At 41.8% G+C, this 21,379-nt stretch overlaps 1 protein-coding gene across 3 annotated transcripts in view; it reads right to left on the reverse strand.

Moving 5' to 3' along the window:
• The window catches only part of LOC126252747 (sialin-like), a 107,551-nt gene that overhangs the window by 41,372 nt on the left and 44,800 nt on the right, over positions 1–21,379 (reverse strand). For 2 of the 3 annotated variants that reach the window (XM_049953653.1, XM_049953652.1), the window contains exons 3-6: positions 19,035–19,268; positions 17,056–17,140; positions 14,115–14,329; positions 10,534–10,683 (exon numbers count right to left, since the gene is read on the reverse strand). In XM_049953653.1, the coding sequence (XP_049809610.1) occupies positions 10,534–10,683; positions 14,115–14,329; positions 17,056–17,140; positions 19,035–19,268 (684 nt within the window). The remainder of the gene's footprint in view (positions 1–10,533; positions 10,684–14,114; positions 14,330–17,055; positions 17,141–19,034; positions 19,269–21,379) is intronic. The other variant, XM_049953654.1, reaches the window with a different exon arrangement.

Consider the following 21,379-nt stretch of genomic DNA (forward strand, 5'->3'; position numbering starts at 1 on the left):
GGAAAGTTGAGACTGAGTAAATTCAGTCAAGGCCAGAGTAGGGAATTAGCGTTTCAGATCCAGCACGGAGACAACACTGTTGCTTGGTGAAGTACCATCGCGCATTAAACCACAGTAAATGTTGAGCCGAGATATTGCTCACTCCAACTTGCGTATGCTTCGACCATTGAATATCAAAAGCTAGGATACTACCCAACCCTCACATTGAGTACATGACAGGTTTTCAATGGTTTAAAAAGTAAAATTATTCTCCACCAACTCAGTGTATTGACCAGCTACACCATCGTAGACGTAAATTAGCTGATGAAGATTTTTTATCATTCTTGCTTGTGATAAAAATTTTCATATGTAGAGATAATGAATTAATAATCGCCAATTCAATATGTCCAAGAGTTAAATATTTTGTTACTGAGTGTTGGAAGTAATTGAACATGATCACTTGACCCTTGAAAGCACAGTTGATAAATTATATGTGGAATGAAAAATGGAATAGCTGTTTTGTCCTTCTAGAATAGATCCCAAACTTTCACTTTTATTAATTTATGCATTCTACTTATGTGACAGCAGCATTTATAACTGCCCTTACCGGGCCAAGTTCATAGTTATATAAAATGTCTGTCTAATACCCTGGGTGTGAGAAGAGAGTTCAGATGTTTTCTCCAATTTGCGCGCAATCACAAATTGCTATCCTACCAGGATTCTAAATTACAGCAATCTGATAGATTGAGGTTTTGCTTTTTATAGGTACAAAGCACATAATCCTCCCAAACAATAAGCTGATGCAAAGTGAAAAAAAAATGCAATTGTAAATGTGACTCAGCTGTGTAGTAAGTGTAGATAGAATTGTATTCATGTATTTCTTATATGCTGGCGCACCACGTCGTTGAATTGGGTTGTGCTGAGTTCTGACTCAACTCCTGTAACCAAAAGACTATTTAAAGGACGAGGAAACAGGTTCGATTATTGAATATAGGACCGTGGATGATATTTTGGGGTAGAATCAAGTCTCATGATAAGATGTTAACGCGGAGTCAGGTTCGGACAATTCGCTACCAGCAACACTGTGTGGAACGCTCAAAAAGACAGAAAATAATAGATTAAGACAAAGAGAAGTAATGGATGATATTGATGGGATCGAGTTCGGCACGCAACATGTAGATCAGCGTGAACAACACGAGACAGAACACGTAGGAATACCGAATGAGACCGAAAATGCAACACATGATGTTCAGTATGGTCCGTACAAAGGACGTGAGAATGGCGTTGCTAATGAGTCAGACACTGAGTCTCTAGATAGTGAATTACAGCATATTGAACCAAACGTGATCATACTGAATCAGGCAGGTTTGCAATTGAATGAAAGAACGAGTGTTAGTGTTCCTACACTATCTGCGGAAGTGAAGGAAGCGGTTCACAAGAAACGAGATAGGAAACAGTTACATCAGATGGCAACAGGCGAAAATGATGTAGATGAAAAGGCCAACATGTCTGGAATGTTGCAGCGTTTATTATAACAATCTCAGGAATCAGAAAAGCCTTTGGAAGGGCGCATAACACAAGGACAAAAAGAATTAAAACTGGGGCTGAAAGAAACTAAAAACGAAATACAAAAAACGCGTGATAATATTCAAGGCCAATTAGATCAAATGCGAACTGAAGCTGAAAAAGCACAAATCACGCTTCAAACACTCGTTACAGGGCACAAACAATTGAGAACAGACAATGACACTGTCCAAACAGACATGGTTACGTTGCGTGAAGTTACACAACAAACTGTCAAAGAGGTTAAATAACAAGTCGAAGCTTTTGCCATCAAAGCGACGACGATGGCGAAACATGTTGTTGCTGAGACGACGTCTCACAAGAGAACGGCAAAAGCAGCATTAAAGAAATTCGATGCTCGTATTTTAAAAATACGAGAGAAAAACGAACACCAATTTCAACGACTGAGATCGGAATTTTTATGTTCGACCGAAAGTCGAGATGACGTAGAAAGCGTTAGTGAGGAGTCGCAGACGAAGACAGAATCGACTTTAGTGTCGGTGGATACTACTGTGAAGACTGCAAAATCAAGAGTTGCCGATAATACGACAGAAAGGGTACGCGAAATTACGTGTGACATAAGACGGAAAGGCACGTGTGGATGCCAGTACGAAAAAGCAAACCACGAACGGGAAATTCCATGCCATTGCCTTCATTCTACATGTTCCGCAATGTGTGGTGTCAAAGGTGTTCAGTACTTAGAGCAGAACAAGGTGGAATTGCCACGTGGTATTTCGGATAGTCCATGGTTAATAATATCATCAGTGATTTTAAGCCGATGCCATATCAAAAAGATGAACGTCATTCTAGGTTTGTGCCATTAGGCAGGTGCTCCAGCTAACGCCGCAGCACAATAGACAAAGCACCCTGTGAATTGGAATGCGCGCCTCATAATGTGGCCGTGTGAGAAAGGTTGCAGGGACGTGCGCCTCCGTTCTGTCATCGCAGTGTGTCTCCAACCGGCCGAAAGTGGGCAAGCAATGTTGACATCCCCTTCCGAACAAATTAAAGAACTTGACCAGCGCTTCGGATGAAAATTGGTCCCCGCGCATCGACCACCGTAAATGCACAGACTCTAACGGACCGCGGCTTGTTTCCATTGCTTCTTCGCACGCCGTAGTTAGGAATTCGTCGAGGCAGCGTCGCAGACCGTAACGTTCGGCAAAACATGGAGCTTGGTGGCTGCGTCACAGGGCACGTGGGAAAATGTGCCTGCGTTTGAAGACTACATTGTGGACCTATAACGTATCTCGTAACAGTTTCTAAGGAATGACACCCCTTGTTGCAGTCTCTGTGCTGCATAATCGGGAAGTTTAGGAGAGGATCGAATAGCAAAACGAGGGGCTTGTGATTAGCATATTACGCTTTGCACACTAGAGATATGCATGAAACTTCTTGACGCTGTGTAGAAGGCCAATGACTTTCTTCATTTTCAAGTAATTTCACCGTGCCATATATAACGTTTTTGACGCAAACTAAATGGATTGTTCTGCGTCGCCAGCACATTGTCGCATAATAGTGCACCACTGCTGAAACGTGAGCCATTGGTGGCCAGCGTTAAGCGTTTGCCTGGCTTGGGCGTTACTAAACAAGGGACCGAGTGACTCCACTTTTTATGTTGCAAGAAAGCTTTCTGCCATGTCTCTGACCATAGGAATTTAACTCCATTTTTACATAACCGATTAAGCGAGTAGCAGATTTGGGACACGATGGAAATGGATTTTGCGTAATGATAAACTTTGTCCAAGAATGACTGCAGTTCTTTGAAGTTCTTGGGAGCTGGTAAGTAACTGATTGCATTCACATAATACTGTGTGAGCGTAAGTCCGTCATTTTTAATATAAGCCTAGGTACTTTATGCTTGGCTCAAAGAAACTACTCTTGTCGAGCTGATAACCCATACAATGAGCTTGAAACCGCTCAGACAAAATCTGCAGATCTTGCAGGTGCTGTTCCTACGTGGATTCGGTAATTGGCTAGTAATATAAATAGTTAACACAATTGTGGATACCTTGGATGAGTTGCTCTACCGCAGGAAGAACTGGGAGCCCAAAAATGATAATCTGTTATAACAACATAGACCGAAAGACGTATGAATGACTGAAAGCTGTTTCTTCCTGTCATCTACAGCTGCTTCATTGTAGGCATCAGTGGGATCTATTTTAGAAAGATAATGGCTCCCCGCCAATTTTACCAACAACTGCTCTGGCCAAGGAAATGGATACATAACTACATTAGATTCAGCATTAATGGTAGATTTAAAAATCACAGCATATTCCAATCGCTCCTTTAGGCTTCTTTTCTACTTCCAAGCGCATTAAACTTGTGTTAGACTATACTAGGGATATTACTCCTATATACTGTAATCCACAAAGCGCTGCTTTGTTGATAGTGCATGATGAGACCCACTGGGTGAGCTCTACAAAACTTATGCACTGCTGAGTGCTTTAAAGATACGTTGGCTTAAAACCCTGTTGGACAACGTTATGTAGGTTAAAATAATTGCATATTCTGGGCTCGTAAGGTATCAAGTTTTTGAATGAAACCACAGTCGTGTCCAGATTCACTTAGTCTTTGATATGGAAAACAAAAACCGCAGAAATGTGTATTCCAAAAATGTTTACTACTAACGGGGTTAGTTATCGAGCGACAATTTATATCTACTTAAATTGGGTTATGACGTAACGTCACTACAGGGTGTACATACAGCAGCTGTGGTAAGCCGATGCACCAGTATGTCTCTGCATTAATCAGAAACACAGCTTCTCCTGTTTCCATTTGCAGCAACAGGTTCTGCTGCCCCTCTGTTGCTCTGTTGGTATTGTTAAGATAGCGCGCACCGCACTGACGGCTGTCGTCGTTGCTGCCCGGCGACAAAGGCAGACACCTGCTAGACGCACCAGTTTGCGGCATGAGAAACAGGTCATTTCGTACCTTCAGTGATCTTCACACAAGTAATTGCACTAACATTTCCGGAACTATTAGACGATGACGTGGAGGTAATTTTTGTACGAGCATCCGATCGCTTTCCGGCATGCGTAAGGCGAAAGAAAGCGCTTTGTTTCTGTGCGTCTATGAACGATGAGGGTGGGGGATCGCTAAGAACTGAATACCGCCTCATAGGACAACCGGATGATTGGGTGCCTGATAAGCCGGATGATGGTGTTGAGTGGCTGTCATGAGTTGTCGAACACAAAGTCGACTACTACCATGAAATAAGTGGACATGGATAATATTGTAAAATATAGCTTGCACTGATGCTGTTACTTCGTGTACCTAGTCATTTTTAGGGGCTGGATGTATGACTAAAGCCTTTGTATTAACTTCTCTCTATTTGGAGTTAGACATACGCTCTAATAAAGAAAAGCAGGGGTGCCACGAAGGAATTATCCGAATGGGATGGAAATCAGTAGATGTGACGTACATGTATAGACCGACAAATGATTACAAATTCATAAAAATTGCATAATTTATTCAGATACGACAAATTGAGCAAGTTCGTAACGGGTTGGTCCAACTCTAGCCCTTATACAAACCTGCTATTGACAGAGTTGTTGATATCGTGCTGAGGGATATTGCACTAAGTTCTGTCCAATTAGAGAGTTAGATCGTCAAAATCCCGAAATGGTTGGTTCATGACACCAACTACAAATTTTATCTATTTATATTGTATCCTCTTACGGTCAGTGATCTTCGAGATCTTCCTGTACACCTCAGTATCATCAGGAAACAGACATTTGTTATCACTCACGCTAGTTGTGACATAGAACCCGGTGGAAAAAAGACGTGGTCGATGACGATGGGGTTTACGAAGTGAACAGTTGGCCAGAGGCGAAGTCCAGAGCATAGCGAAAGTTTTCATGTCCATACGAAGAACTATCCATGGAGCGATCCAAATCGAAAAATGTAAACAAAGGTGAGGCTAATCACTCTACTATCAATGGCGCACATTGAGGGAGTCAGATAATAATGAAGAATTAAGGGAAAAGTGTGGGTTCACTGTACTTACTAGTACTAGATGTAGACGTACATGTACTCTCGCGTCCATGAACGGGCCAACATGACACACGAGAGGCTGCGGAGGTCCCTGCAACTGTGCTCTGAAGCTTGAGTTAGGTATGACTTTTCCTCTAAGTCGATACTTAGGCTGGGCGGGGAATCATCATCCGGCGGTGATGCATCATGTCATCCAACATGGCATTTGCCAAATGCCGTGCGCAATATAACAAACGTATCATTAAAGTTAAGGATAATGCATCCACACTCTGGGGTTTTGCTATTATAGATCCACCCGCACTCTCGGATATATCCTGTTGTAGATGCGTTCCACTCTCTAGAAAAATGGTTCAAATGGCTCTGAGCACTATGGGACTCAACTGCTGAGGTCATCAGTCCCCTAGAACTTAGAACTAGTTAAACCTAACTAACCTAAGGACATCACAAACATCCATGCCCGAGGCAGGATTCGAACCTGCGACCGTAGCGGTCCTGCGGTTCCAGACTGCAGCGCCTTTAACCGCACGGCCACTTCGGCCGGCTCCCACTCTCTAGAGCACATGAATTAGTGTCTATTTGTTCTTACGACATTCGCCATACATGTGATAGGAGGTTGGTCTGGAGAAAAAATGGTCCCCTCTGAGAACAAATCAACTCCTCCACACACACCCTCCCAGATATCCCCCCCCCCCCTAGGAACAAATCCACCCCCAGACATATTACAACCCCTGAAAACCTTTTTTACGTAGTACATGTATGCTGTTCAGCCACATGATATTATTGTTTCCCATGAATTTTGGCCCCATGAATTGTAAGATCCATGTGTGCAACACCTTGCAGCTAAGAGAGTTCGCTGCGCTGGATAAGTGAGGTTAACTTGTAAAAGGATGTTTTGATTTAAATGTAAATGATGTTTTGATTTAAGCGTCACCCCGATCAGTCGAAAAATCACTTGCATTCTTTTATATCTCTATCTATGTCCACGACATATTCGCCTTTTTTGTGCTATGATAGGAACGGTTTTCATCCTGCTTCCCAAGTTTTACTCTACCATAATTCTGACATTAGAGCGCCATAGGTTGGCAACCGACGTAGATTTTTGTTGACTCGGAACACGGCTGTTCTTGTACAGGATTTTTTTATTGTCTTTCGAATCATGTTGCTTGTATCGGGGCAAAGGAGGAAGCTTTCACAAAACAACCGGACGATCATTAATTACATGTATTTGTCTACGTTCTTACAATATTTGAACCGATTCGCACAAGTTTGAAACATAGAGGTGCCGTGTATAATAAAAAAACTCACAAAATATGTGTTTTTTGTGTGTAGTATTCGAATGAAGCTAGATTTTTGAAAGTTGACAGCAGCTCGTGGTCTGGTGCTTAGTGTTACTGACTCTCGATCACGGAACCCCAAGTTCGATTCCCAGCTTGGTCGGGATTTCCTCCGCTCGGGACTGGGTATACGTGTTGAACTCACTATCATTTCATCATCATCGACACGCAGGTCGCCGAAGTGACGTCAACTAAAAAGACTAGCATGAACTGCCATATGCACATTTAATTTAATTTTGAAAGCTTTTTTCAGTTTTACAAGGTGCATTCAAGTTCTAAGGCCTCCGATTTTTTTTCTCCAGACTGGAAAGAGATAGAAACATGCGCATTGTTTTAAAATGAGGCCGCGTTCATTGTCGATACGTCCCAGAGATGGCAGCACCGTACGGCAGATGGAATTTTACCGCCAGCGGCGAGAATGAGAACTGTTTTAAATACTTAAAGTGGCGACGTTTTCCTTACTTGAACAGCGTGCAATCATTCGTTTTCTGAATTTGCGTGGTGTGAAACCAATTGAAATTCATCGACAGTTGAAGGAGACATGTGGTGATGGAGTTATGGATGTGTCGAAAGTGCGCTCGTGGGTGCGACAGTTTAATGAAGGCAGAATAGCGTGTGACAACAAACCAAAACATCCTCTGGCTCGCACAAGCCAGTCTGACGACATGATTGAGAAAGTGGAGAGAATTGTTTTGGGGGATTGCCGAATGACTGTTGAACAGATCGCCTCCAGAGTTGGCATTTCTGTGGGTTCTGTTCACACAATTCTGCATGACGACCTGAAAATGCGAAAAGTGTCATCCAGGTGGGTGCCACGAATGCTGACGGATGACCACCACATGGCTGCCCATGTGGCATGTTGCCAAGCAATGTTGACGTGCAACGACAGCATGAATGGTACTTTCTTTTCGTCGGTTGTGACAATGGATGAGACGTGGACGCCATTTTTCAATCCAGAAACAAAGCGCCAGTCAGCTCAATGGAAGCGCACAGATTCACCGCCACCAAAAAAATTTCGGGTAACCGCCAGTGCTGAAAAAATGATGGTGTCCATGTTCTGGGACAGCGAGGGCGTAATCCTTACCCATTGCGTTCCAAAGGGCACTATGGTAACAGGTGCATCCTACGAAAATGTTTTGAAGAACAAATTCCACTGCAACAAAAACGTCCGGGAAGGGCTGCGCGTGTGCTGTTTCAGCAAGACAACACACCCGCACATCGAGCTAACGTTACGCAACAGTTTCTTCGTGATAACAACTTTGAAGTGATTCCTCATGCTCCCTACTCACCTGACCTGGCTCCTAGTGACTTTTGGCTTTTTCCAACAATGGAAGACACTCTCCGTGGCCGCACATTCACCAGGCGTGCTGCTATTGCCTCAGCGATTTTCCAGTGGTCAAAACAGACTCCTAAAGAAGCCTTCGCCGCTGCCATGGCATCATGGCGTCAGCGTTGTGAAAAATGTGTACGTCTGCAGGGCGATTACGTCGAGAAGTAACGCCAGTTTCATCGATTTCGGGGGAGTAGTTAATTAGAAAAAAAATCGGAGGCCTTAGAACTTGAATGCACCTCGTATTGTAAGTATGCATATTCTGTTTATTTGATTCACTTTAAACCGTTACCTCGCGTTCCATTCATGTAAGAACGAATTTTACGTGCTACATGTAGCTCTGCTTTATATCATCATATCTCGACAACAGGTAAAGATTACTGGATAAAAATGTTCATAGACGTGGTGCGCTTCAAAAATCTCCAAGGAAAATGTGTTTTTCGAATGTTTTGCAGATAAAATCCGAAAGGTGCACATGCAAACGATACCATCAGCTGAACATTAGTTTCAGCACAATTTGCCTGGGTCAGCTACGATTCGTCGTTCAAACCTTCCTTGATATACTGCAACATAGGTACGGAAGACAGAACTTTGAATGGTTTTGCAAATGGGCGCTACTCCGGGCTTAATCAAAAACATTTTGCAATATGTTCCTAGCTCAAATAGGAACCGAGCAACAAGTCACCGCCTCCTCCCCCCCCCCCCCCACCACCACCACCCTTCAAACAGTGATTCTGCGTGCGGGCTTTCCAGACTTACTTATTACAGAGCTTCCACGCTGTCACGAATAGTCTTCCACAACCTAGGAAATGGCCAGGATGTAGCCTTTTATTGATATACACTAATGAAACAAAACATTATGACCACTTCGTACTGCGAGACTGAATGTGGCAGGATTTGCGAGCACGTGACGCGGCAAGGAAAATATATAAGCGGAGCGAGACGAATGGTGAATCACTAGCGACGTTGCAGGACGAATTGCGGAAATCCACTGACGTAAGGAAGTTTGACAAAGGGCACGTTATATTGGCCGGCGCCTGGGAAGATGCAACTCGTAAATGGCGAAGATGGGTGGCTATTTGCATACTGTTGTTGTGAGGATGTATGAGAGTGGTTGAAGACCGGTGAAAACACGAGTAGGCAACAATGTGTTGGACGTCCATTCCAGGTCGCGGAGGCCGGAGGCTTGCCACCTCTGTAAAGCAGGATAGGGAGAGATCTGTGGCATATCTCTCGACAAAGAATGACGGTGGTGCAAGCACACGTGTTCATCGCAAGTTGCTGAGCATGGGGTCCGCAGCAGGTGACCCCTACAAGTTCGCATGTTGACCGAAAGGTGTCATCAGTTACAGTTGAACTTGGCATAGTGTCATTGAGATCGGGAAAATGGAGCTAAGGAAAGTTGTCGACTAGTCAGATGAATCAGATTTCTTTTTACACCAGGTCAATGGTGGTTTCCGGATACACCATCATCCAGGCGATGAGCTGCTTGAAAAATTTGCCGCACCTCCGTCGCAAACCTGTGGGGACAGAACTGTGCTATGGGGAACGATCAGCTGGGCTTCTATGCGGCACCACGACATCCGTGGACTATGTGAACACTAGTGCGGACTACTTATATCCTTTCATGCTAAATGTCTTCCCCACGCTGACGACACCTTCGAGCAGGTTAAGTTTTCGCACCACTGGGCGGGTCTCATGATACAGTGGTTTGAGGAGCATGACTGAATGTTTGATGTGTTTACCATTAAATTTGCGTGATCTGAACCGATGGAACACAGCTTGAAAGTGTCAGACACCATCTCTGCTCCAAAAAATCATCGGCCCGAAATTTACAGAAATTGCTGATCTTTGCATAGACATCTGTTGCCATATATCTCATAGAGATCTGTTAACGTTGAATCTGTGTCATTTATTTCCAGTGCAGCTATTACTCTTATTAAATGTTAGATTTTGTAAAAATATACGATCTGCTGTTAGACAATTTGACTAGACAACATGTAACATATGTAGCAAACTGACGATAATAAAGGCTATAAATAACAATAAATATTATTTTATAATCTACGTTGACCTACGAAGCTATTATCTCCCTTCATTTCCTATGATCTTCTTCGCTTCACAACTCTTCACCACATTTTATATCGGCCAGATTACAACTGATCAATTAATTCACAGTTCCGGCATTCCGTGCTCGAGTTCTGAGATCGTTAGTTTTGTTCAAGAAACTTGCAGTAATTTCCTTTTGAGAATGTGAAACAATGCAGCACTGAATCTGTATTACTAAGGGATACTTTTAGAGTTTTGGAAAAACTACTAGTATACACTCACACTTCGGATATCATAATGCAAGACTTGGCCGAGGTATAGCGGCAGCGTAACCAGCAAATAGAAGCTCCAGTCGAAGGTGATCACGATAGCAACGAGAGCCCAAATGGCTGGCGTTTTTATAATGCTCTTCCATGGCACGGGAAGATTCTTCTGTAACATCAAAGAAGAAAATTATTTTAATTAATGTAAACAATTTCTTTTGCTATGTAGGTTCTACAAAGTACGCAAAGAGATGTTTAGCTTTTTAATAAAATTACGCAGACTATCTGTAACTGTGACGTCATCTCTCCATTTGATGGTTGGAGGACGACATCACTGTTACACATAGTCTGCGTTAACCAGCTACGTTGGCCACTGATGCCTCGTATATATGGATCGTGATAACCCCTTCAGCATCAACTTATGCCTGCAGATGGCGCACTGAAACGCCGAAACTAGTAGCTACACAATAAGTAAGGTCATGAGGGCGGCTGCAGGCGTTTCATTGTGTTACAATACTTATTGTTAAGATTCAACAATGTTCAAAAGATTTCTAAATGCAGTTCGAAGTTTTATGACATTGTTCAACAGATACAATTTCAGAGTCAGAGTCTTGTAGCTTATACTTTTATTTTATGAGCCTACGCGAATAGTAAACGGTTGTGGAAACACATTTGACTTCTTAGCAACAAATATTCCTGAGCTATTAGGCCTAATAATTTCATGTTTACTGGACTTTTTTTCATGTTTTAGGCCACACTACCACCTCCAAAAACTGTTGGTGGAATTCTGGTTGACCACGTTTGTCATTTGGGACATGAAGTTTGGATCAGCTAATATACATAAACAAAGACTACATTCAGTATCAAAACTTATATATGAAAAACATGCGAGGCAATACTGTTCCTACGTCTGATCTTAGAAGAAAGTCAAACCTTCATTCATAGTATTTGTAGATTTTGAGAAAACTTTTGATGGTATTGACTGGACTACACTCTTTGAAATTTTAAAGGTAGCAGGGACGAAATACAGTGACCGAAAGGTTATTTACGACTTGTACATAAACCAGGGCAGTAGACGTGAACTGAGTGAGGCTCAGGGGAGAGAGCCTATCCCTCACACTACTCAATCTGTACACTGAACAGGCTGTAAAGGAAACCAGAGGGAAATTTAAAGTTCAGGGTGAAAAAAAAAAACTTTTGAGGTTTGCTGTTGACATTGTAATTCGTTCATAGGGGCGAAGGACTTGGAAGAGCATTTCAATGGAGTAAGCTATGTCTTGAAAAGACTTATCATAAACAACAACAAAACACAGGTAATGGAATATAATCGAATTAAATCGGGCGATCCAGTGGGAGTTAGATTAGGAAATCAGACACTAAAAGTAGTAAGTACGTTTTGGTATTTTTAGCGCAAAACAACTGATGACATCCGAAGTAAAGCGGACAGAAAAATAGATTGAGAATAGAAAGAAAAGCATTTATGAGCAAGGGAAATTTGGTAACATCTAATATACATTTAAATGATTGGAAGTCTGATGTCTTGCTAATCATTTACTAATTCAGTAATCAGCAAAGAGATGTAACATCTCACCATAATTTACAGTGAGTGAACAGCTACAACCGAGATGTACGGCGACGTCGCCAGTGGATAATTAGTAAGTTAACATTTGCTGTAGGAAGATGTCCAACTTGGGTGCTATGAGGTCTTGCAGAATCATCACGAAAACAATAATATGCAAGCACATTACAATAATCTTCACTAAAACCACGGCCACGTTATCTAGAACTCTTTTTACTGTATGGACAAACATCTTGTTCGCTATGATTCTTTCATTACCTCCATGCAATAAATATGGGAATGCACTTCTTAATTATTTGGTCTCACTTTACATTTCCCATTCGGGTAGGAAGTTGTTGTTGTTGTGGTCTTCAGTCCAGAGACTGGTTTGATGCAGCTCTCCATGCTATTCTATCCTGTGCAAGCTTCTTCATCTCCCACTAACCATTGCAACCTACATCCTTCTGAATCTGCTTAGTGTATTCATCTCTTGGTCTCCCTCTACGAATTTTACTCTCCACGCTGCCCTCCAATACTAAATTGGTGATCCCTTGATGCTTCAGAACATGTCCTACCAACCGATCCCTTCTTCTAGTCAAGTTGTGCCACAAATTTCTCTTCTCCCCAATTCCATTCAATTCCTCATCAGTCATGTGACCTACCCATATAATCTTCAGCATTCTTCTGTAGCACCACATTTCGAAAGCTTCTATTCTTTTCTTGTCTAAATTATTTATCGTCCATGTTTCACTTGCATACATGGCTATAATCCACACAAATACTTTCAGAAACGACCTCCTGACATTTCAATCTATACTCGATGTTAACAAATTTCTCTTCTTCAGAAACGCTTTCCTTGCCATTGCCAGTCTACATTTTATATCCTCTCTTCTTCGACCATCATCAGTTATTTTGCTCCCAAATAGCAAAACTCATTTACTACTTTAAGTCTCTCATTTCATAGTATAGTTCCCTCAGCATCACCCGATTTTATTCGACTACATTCCACTATCCTCGTTTTGCTTTTGTGGATGTTCATCTTATATCCTCCTTTCAAGACACTGTCCTTTCCGTTCAGTTGCTCCTCTAGGTCCTTTGCTGTCTCTGACAGAATTACAATATGATCGGCGAACCTCAACGTTTTTATTTCTTCTCCATGGATTTTAAATCCTGCTCCGAATTTTTCTTTTGTTCCCTTTACTGCTTGTTCAATATACAGATTGAATAACATCGGGGATAGGCTACAACCCTGTCTCACTCCCCTCCCAACCACTGCTTCCCTTGCATACCCATCGACTCTTATAACTGCCATCTGGTTTCTGTATAAATTGTGAATATCCGCCGGCCGCTGTGGTCGAATGGTTCTAGGCGCTTCAGACCGGAACCACACGGCTGCTACGGTCGCAGGTTCGAATCCTGTCTCGGGCATGGATGTGTGTGATGTCCTTAGGTTAGTTAGGTTTACGTATTTCTAAGTCTAGGGGACTGATGACCTTAGATGTTAAGTCCCATAGTGCTTAGAGCCATTTGAACTATTTTTTTGTAAGTAACCTTTCTCTCCGTGTATTTTACCCGTGCCACCTTAAGAATTTGAAAGAGTATTCCAGTGAACACTCTCAAAAGCTTTCTCTAAGTCTACAAATGCTAGAAACGTAGGTTTACCTTTCCTTACTCTATCTTCTAAGGTAAGTCGTAGGGTCAGTATTGCCTCATCTGTTCCAACATTTGTAAGGAATTCAAACTGATATTCCCCAAGATCGGCTTCTACCAGTTTTTCCATTGGCCACATCTGCCAGTGAATAAGCATGCCCTATCAGAGCTGGGAAAAACAGTGCAACTAAGTTATGGCATGTGTGTGAGTCAGTTAACTACTGTACGGCTACTCCTTGCTCACCTGTCGGCTTGATACTTCTCACTACTATCAGCCATCACTGAAGAGGACCCTCCACACCAGGTTCTCAGCAGGGAAGCTGCGGAGTCAACTATAAATTCACCTGTTTGAAGCAATGGAAAGCTATGGTAGGTGTGCGCGCTTATGTTACCTTGACAGCTGACTTTATCGTAGCTTCGATGTAGCTGCGTTCGACTGGGTCGATGTACGGGTGCTGTGCCGGCGAATCTGCAGCCTGCAGGAACCAAGACACACTCCATAGAATCCCAACGCCTCCAAAAACGTAAAAGGAAAGCGGCCACCCAATGACAGTCTCGCAAAGGGCGCCCGTCACCGCCATGGACACCAAGTTTCCAATAAACATCCCTGTCAGCAAAGCGAAATCTCATTAAGCCAAGGGTATCATCTGTCAGACTAACTTGTTAAAGCAAGTTGCTGTGAGAAATTAAAATAACATAGTGAGTAAAAAAAGCAATAAACTTCCCTATAAACTAAAATTTATGCCTCGGATTATGTAACTTATATTCAAGTCGACACACTTATAATAGCGATAAACCACATCTTGTATCTCCGTATGGAAGAAAAGTGGTACATGTTGGTAAATCAGCCACAAAATTGAGAGCATCATCATACAAGTGATATCCATCCACAAGGTCTGCTGCTAATGCAGACATGTGAGGGAAGAGATATATAGAATATAACTGACGAGAGGAGAAAATGCAACAATGTGACAAACGGAGAAACCAAAAGGGAATATAGATGTTAAAGAAAGAAACTGACGGGAAGTGCAAAATGAAAGACAAGGCTGTAGAAACGCGTGCGATTATGGGAAACTGGATGCCGCTTAAAGTAAACAAAAGAAACAGTTGTGAGAAAAGAGCAGCGGCTATATAAATATAAAGAGTTCATATCGAAAACCAGCACAAATCAAAGAAATGGAGGTTGAAAGGTGGGAGTAATATGCAGGGGGGATCAGAAACATTTTTAAAAGCTTGTAGGGGTGTTGTAGGATAGGTTGTGCTGAGAAATAATTGTTTAGAATCGTTACGTTGCTCCGTTTCCTAGTTAATTAGCATTGAAATTAGCCAATCAGGCCACTGCGCGCGTAAATTCGAGCACAATTAACGTCGGTTCTTCTCATAGGTGTATGCTAATACAAGAGACTGCTTAGCCTTTGACTCCAGTTCGTTCTTTACCGTAATCCCATGTCCAGTTTCTGTATCGCTGTCTTGTTCGGTTTTAGGAAACCAAATGAGGAACACGTTCGGCGACACCGTCTCTGGCGAGCTGCTTGAATCTGCTCACGCAACGGCCTAACTGGCTAACTTCAATGCTAATTGATTCGGAAAGGGCACAATGTGTCCAGTTTTTTTTCTGAACACTTACGTCTCAGCACAGCCAATCCTACAACACCCTTACAAGCTTTTCAGACTGTGTCCGACCACCTGTGTGAAGAAGAACTGTAAAAATCAAACTTAAAGCCATGTTATGGAAAGGGAGGATGAAGTGGATGTTGTTGAGATGGAAGATAAGATTTTCGTATTACCGAACTATCAGTTTAATAAGTCATGGTTGCAAAGTACTAATGTGAATTATGTATAGAAGAGTGGAGCGATTAGAAGAAGACGGCTTGGGTTAAGATCAATTTGGGGACCGGAGAAATGCAGGAACACACGAGGCAGCACTTACCCTGTGGCCTATCTTTGGAGTTAGACTGAAATGAAGTCACCATACATTAATAGCAATAATAGATTTAGTTAAAGCTTTTGACAATCTTGACTCGAATACATTCTTTAAAATTCCTACGGTAATACGGGTACGATACAGAAAGTGGAGGTTTACTCGTATCTACAGCTTCTACAGAAACCACACTACAGCTTAATAGTGGACGAAGTGAAACAGACGGGAAGAGAGTTTTTTGTCTACCCCAGCGTTATTCAGTGCGCATATTAAGCAAGCAATAAAACGAACTGAGGAGGAATTTAGAAAACGGATTAAAGTTGAGGGAGAAGAAATAAAAAAGTTTTACCGATGACACCATAATTCTCTTGGAGACAGCTAAGGACTTGGCACATCTGTGGAAAGGCATTAACGCTCTATCTAAAAGAGGGTAGAACATCAACAAATATAAAACATTAATAATAGAGTATAGACGAACTAAACTAGGTGATGCTATGGGAAATGAGACACTGAAAGTTGCAGATGAATTGCGGTATTTGAGAATAAAGAAAAGAAAAGAAAAGGCTGATGAAGGCAGAAGGGAATGGACACAAAATGCAGACTGGTAATATTTTACGATATAAATTTCAGGATTCTGAAGTCTTTTCTGAAAGTAATTGGAGTGTAGTCTTGTTAATTTGTTAATAGAGGGAAATACGTGTGTGTGTGTGGTGATCGGGGAAGGAAACATTGTTGAAGAAGACCAAGGATTGTCTACAACAAGTATGTTCAGGTAGATATAGGATGCTGTATGCAGTGGTGAAGTGACTTGTACCAGACAGTTTAACGTTGAGAACTGCATCAAACCAGTCTTCGGACTGAAGACCACAACAACAAAACACGTGAACGAGCTGGATAACATCCTCTGAATGTTGACAGTCAATGTCCCAGGTTGTATGGTGGTTGTCATGTTCCTGACGTTTTGTCCGGAGCTGCACTGGACGTTTTCAGAGGCACCCCTGGTTTCGACTGACGAGTTGGATGTCGGAGATCGACGAGAATACCATGAAAAAGGGCCGAGATAGAAGTTTACACGTGATCGGCAGAGGTAATCCTTGTCAAAGATAAAACATAACTATCGAACAGTTGCCTGTCAAAAATGGAACTATCTGATTATGTGGAGCTAATGTTCATCAAATATTACTAAGTTTCATGATTTCTTCATTTCTGTGAAAATCTTTAAGAGATTGATGAAATAGCCATTGCTATGTGAAGTCTTCTCGAATTTCAATCTTCGTTAGATACCATGCGAGAAAAAACATGTGTCAAGTATCCGACAGTCCTAACGAGAACGTACACCATAAATGACCCATACCTTAACATGGTCTACTATTTACTGAAAGGAAGTTAAAACAAAATTTGTCGATGCTTACCTAGGAAAATAAGGGAAAACAGGCTCCTTTCGTGGTCAGGTGCCCACGTGCAAACAGTCGTCTGAATAGCTGGTATTGTGCCACCCTTGAAATAAAAAAAGACTTTCTTTATGTTTGATCCTAGAGACGGATAAAAATAAATAAGTTCAGTTTCAGTTGAGCAATTAAGCTGTAAGTTACGTTGTATGGATTTACTGGCTGGGAGATTCCCAGTGGCAGATTCAGCTGCCTAATTTGAAAGTTTAATTTCTATCATTCTAAAATTGTGAGGGTTTTGTGTTTAAGTGTACTGGTAAGTGTGGGTGAGTGTAATATGTGTGTATAGTGTGGTGTCATGTTTTTCACGATGATGATAGAAGAGAGAGAGGGTGAAACCCAGTGCTAGTGGTTTACTCCTGTCGAATAGCACCAAATGGGTCATCGAGATTAACATCCCCATCCGACGCAGGTCTCACTATCAACAGTGCCACAAGCCCTCATTTCACGAGACGCTGTAGAAAAGTTTGGATTTTAATCTAAGACATTGAAGCATAGACGGTTTATCAGGGACTTTACGCCACCATCCCTAGTCCCTTTTGCCACGATGTAAAAGTGAGTAAGCAGCAACAGGTGCCGTACCCAGGCGGTTAATCACCCAAGTACTGACCGCGGCATACGTTGCTCAACTTCGGTGATCTGAAGAGGAGAATATTTTTTTCATTACTTTTCATCGCCTAAAAAAACATTTGCCAAACTGAAATAAAAATTGTCATCAAATTAAATATATTCCGCTTTTTCTGCAATTCTGACCTTTTTTAGTATATCCAAAAAGACTGAAACTGAGGAGTGCCTTTGTTGCACCAAACTAGTGGTAAAGTGTATAGAGGGGACTGACAGAACGGAATGTATAGCTACAGTCGCAGCAATAGAAAAAAGTTAAATGTATGGGTAAGGGAGGCAAGGAATAAAATCGAAGGGTGTAATCTATACCACCAATAACCGTTACTGCATTGTGCGCTGGACTGAAAACAAAAACAGCCGAGGATCGTTCCACAGTTAAAAAGTAAAAGGGGGCACACACCGCAGCACAGTGCAAGGGGTCATGACAAAACTCTCCCAAAGCTTAATCATACAAGTACGACTTCTCATACTGAATAAGTTATATTCCATATTGATACGTGCATTGTTGCATCACATCTTTTACTTCAAGCTTCTCCTATCCCTGGTGATCCAGCTACTCGTGAAGCGTACTCGATAAACGATTGGAAAAATATTGTCTATATTTTGGGAGTGTATTTAACGAGGTACGGCCGTCAGTAGTAAGGCCAGTAAAATGAGATACAGCTTTCATTGAATGGATATCTGTTGGACTCAAACATTTTATGCACTTATGCTCGAGAATACAAGGACATGTAGAACGCACGGTGGCCTAAAGCCACAGGTCTTTACTATTTGTGAGATAAATACAACGGATAACTCTAGCTTGTCTTCCGGAAGGGCTTGTGTGTTGCGCCAGAATTGTAAGGCAATTGAATGCAGAATATGTATTGTAGTTTTTAATGTGATCTGTCTTTGTCTCGGCGTATTGATGATTAAAAATACCTTGACAACTGAAAAAGTGTGTGTTACAGGAGTCGGCGTCCTGCAGTTCGTGATTGCAAAAGTGTGACACACGATGTCTGGGAAATATATTGAACACCTCCCGTACCCCTATAATTTGGTGCCTTTACCTAAGAATGTTCTGTCTAGACGCTAGATTATTCTCAGAAGATGCAAGCTGTTTTTTGTATCATCGCTAACATTAGAAGATGTAATTTTAAGTTTAACTGGAAGTTACATCATGGTGATATTTGTCTGACGACATGTTTATGTTAGTTCAGTTACGAAATTGTGCACCAGTGCATACCAATAAATTATTTCAATACGCTAATCAGTGACGTTATTAGCACATTAAGCATTCATCAAATAACTTACCATGAAGATGGAAGAAGTAAAAGTACCTGAGCGAGTCCCTGGCAGAATCTGTTAATAAACAGCGCGTAGTAGCCAGCCCAAGCAGACAGTGGTGTCAGAATCGCCAGCAGAGATGAGACAAGAACGCTGAATAGCAAGACGACCTTACCACCGAAACGGTCAGCGAGCACACCGCCTGGAATGTGACCAAGCGTGTATCCGTAGTAGAAGCCGGCCAGGATCTCTCCTTGCATCTGCGTGTCCCAGATGAATTCCCCATCCTGCAATTAGGATACGAGATTTGACCTGTTCATTTAGTACCAGAAATGAGAACGCTACTATCGGAAAACATCATATGCACAATACCCAAGTTTCCAAGAGCCCACAAGTGCAAGAACTGCCGCACAATCAGCTTAACAGTTCAAAGTTGCTGACAAGAATAATGGACAAAGAATGTAAAGGGAAGTTGAGAACGTGTTAGGTGACGATCAGTTTGGCGTTAGCAAAGGGCACCATTGCGGTTGATAATGCAAGCAAGATTACAGAAAAATCAAGGCACTTTCATAAGATTTGTCGATCTGGAAAAAGCGTTTGACAATATCAGATGGTGCTAGATGTTCGAAATTTTGAGGAAAACTGGGATAAGCTACAGGGAGAGGCGGGTAACATACAACATGCACAAGAGCCAAGAGCGAATAATAAGAGAACGAAGTGCTCAGATTAAAAGGGGTACAAGATGGGGATGTAGTCTTTCGCCCCTACTATCCAATCTATACATCGAAGAAGCAATGAGGGAAATAGAAGAAAGGTTCAAGAGTGCAATTAAAATTCAAGGTGAAAGTATATCAGTGAAAAGATTCGCTGATGACATTGCTATTCTCAGTGAAATTGAAGAAGAATTACAAGATATGCAGAATGGAATGAGCAGTCTACTGAGTACAGAATATGGATTGAGATTAAATCGAAGAAAAACAAAAGTAATGAGAAGTGACAGAAATGAGTTCGGCGAGGAACTTAACATTAGGATTGATGGTAACGAAGTAGATGAAAAATAATTCTACTAACTAGGCAGTAAAATAGCCCATGACGGACGGAGCAAGGAGGACATCGAAAGTAGACTAGCACTGGCAAAAGTCGCATTCTTGGCCAACATAGGACTTAATTTCAGGAAGAAATTTCTGCGAATGTACGTTTGGATGGTTCAAATGGCTCTGAGCACTATGGGACTCAACATCTTAGGTCATAAGTCCCCTAGAACTTAGAACTACTTAAACCTAACTAACCTAAGGACATCACACACACCCATGCCCGAGGCAGGATTCGAACCTGCGACCTTAGCAGTCCCGCGGTTCCGCACTGCAGCGCCAGAACCGCTAGACCACCGCGGCCGGCTGTACGTTTGGAGCGCATCATAGTATGGTAGTGAAACTCGAAATGGGGGGAAACTGAAAAAGAAGATAATCGAAACATTTGAGACCTGGTGCAACGGACGAATGTTGAAAAATAGGTGCACTGATAAGGTAAGGAATGAGGAAGTTCTGTGCAGAATCGGAGAGGAAAGGAGTACATGGAAAGCACTGACAAGAAGAAGGGACTAAATGGTAGAAATCGGTTAAGTCAGCAGAGAAGAGCTTTCATGGTACTAGAGGCAGCTGTAGGGGGTAAAAACTGTAGAGAACGACAAATATTGGAATTCATCGAGCAAACAATTGAGGATGTAGGTTGAAAGTGCTACTCTGAGCTGAACAGGGTGGCACAGGAGAGGAATTTGTAGCGAGCCGCATCAAACCAGGCATAAAAGACTAAAAAAAGTAATAGTTTAATACACATCCAACCGACGTTAAGTACTAATTTCCAAGACCGCAGTCGCTATGAGTTGTTTAAGAGTGTAACTTGTGTAAATAACGCGCTGTGGTTTTGTTAAACATCTAAAGTTGCATATTTATGATCTCGAAAAGTGTGCATTTTTTGGAAAATTGTAACAAAACTGTAAATAGAGATGAAGGAAAACTACACGACGGGGCGTTTTTTTTTTCAGAAATATGACTGGGCACAATACTCTGCTGTAAATTACAAAAACGAAGTTTCCCAAAAGGCTGAGGCCTATATCAGATGTGTAGGTATGCAGATCATATGCTCATCCTGTCACAATGGCATATAGAATACAAATGATGAGTCAGCTGATAGTTGGATTGGTGGGGGAAAATAATTATTTCTGGGTAATAAATCGTTATAATTGATATTAAATGATGACGATAAAAGTAATAGGTAATTAATAATGGTGACACAGTGACATTTCTTTAACAATGGTGATGAAAATGATATGTCATTAATTACACTATCTGGACAACATATTGTGACAGATCATTAAGAAAAGTGATCAAGATAAGTG

This window comes from Schistocerca nitens, chromosome 4 (assembly GCF_023898315.1).
Source record: "Schistocerca nitens isolate TAMUIC-IGC-003100 chromosome 4, iqSchNite1.1, whole genome shotgun sequence".
In the NCBI taxonomy this organism is placed as follows: Eukaryota; Metazoa; Arthropoda; class Insecta; order Orthoptera; family Acrididae; genus Schistocerca; species Schistocerca nitens.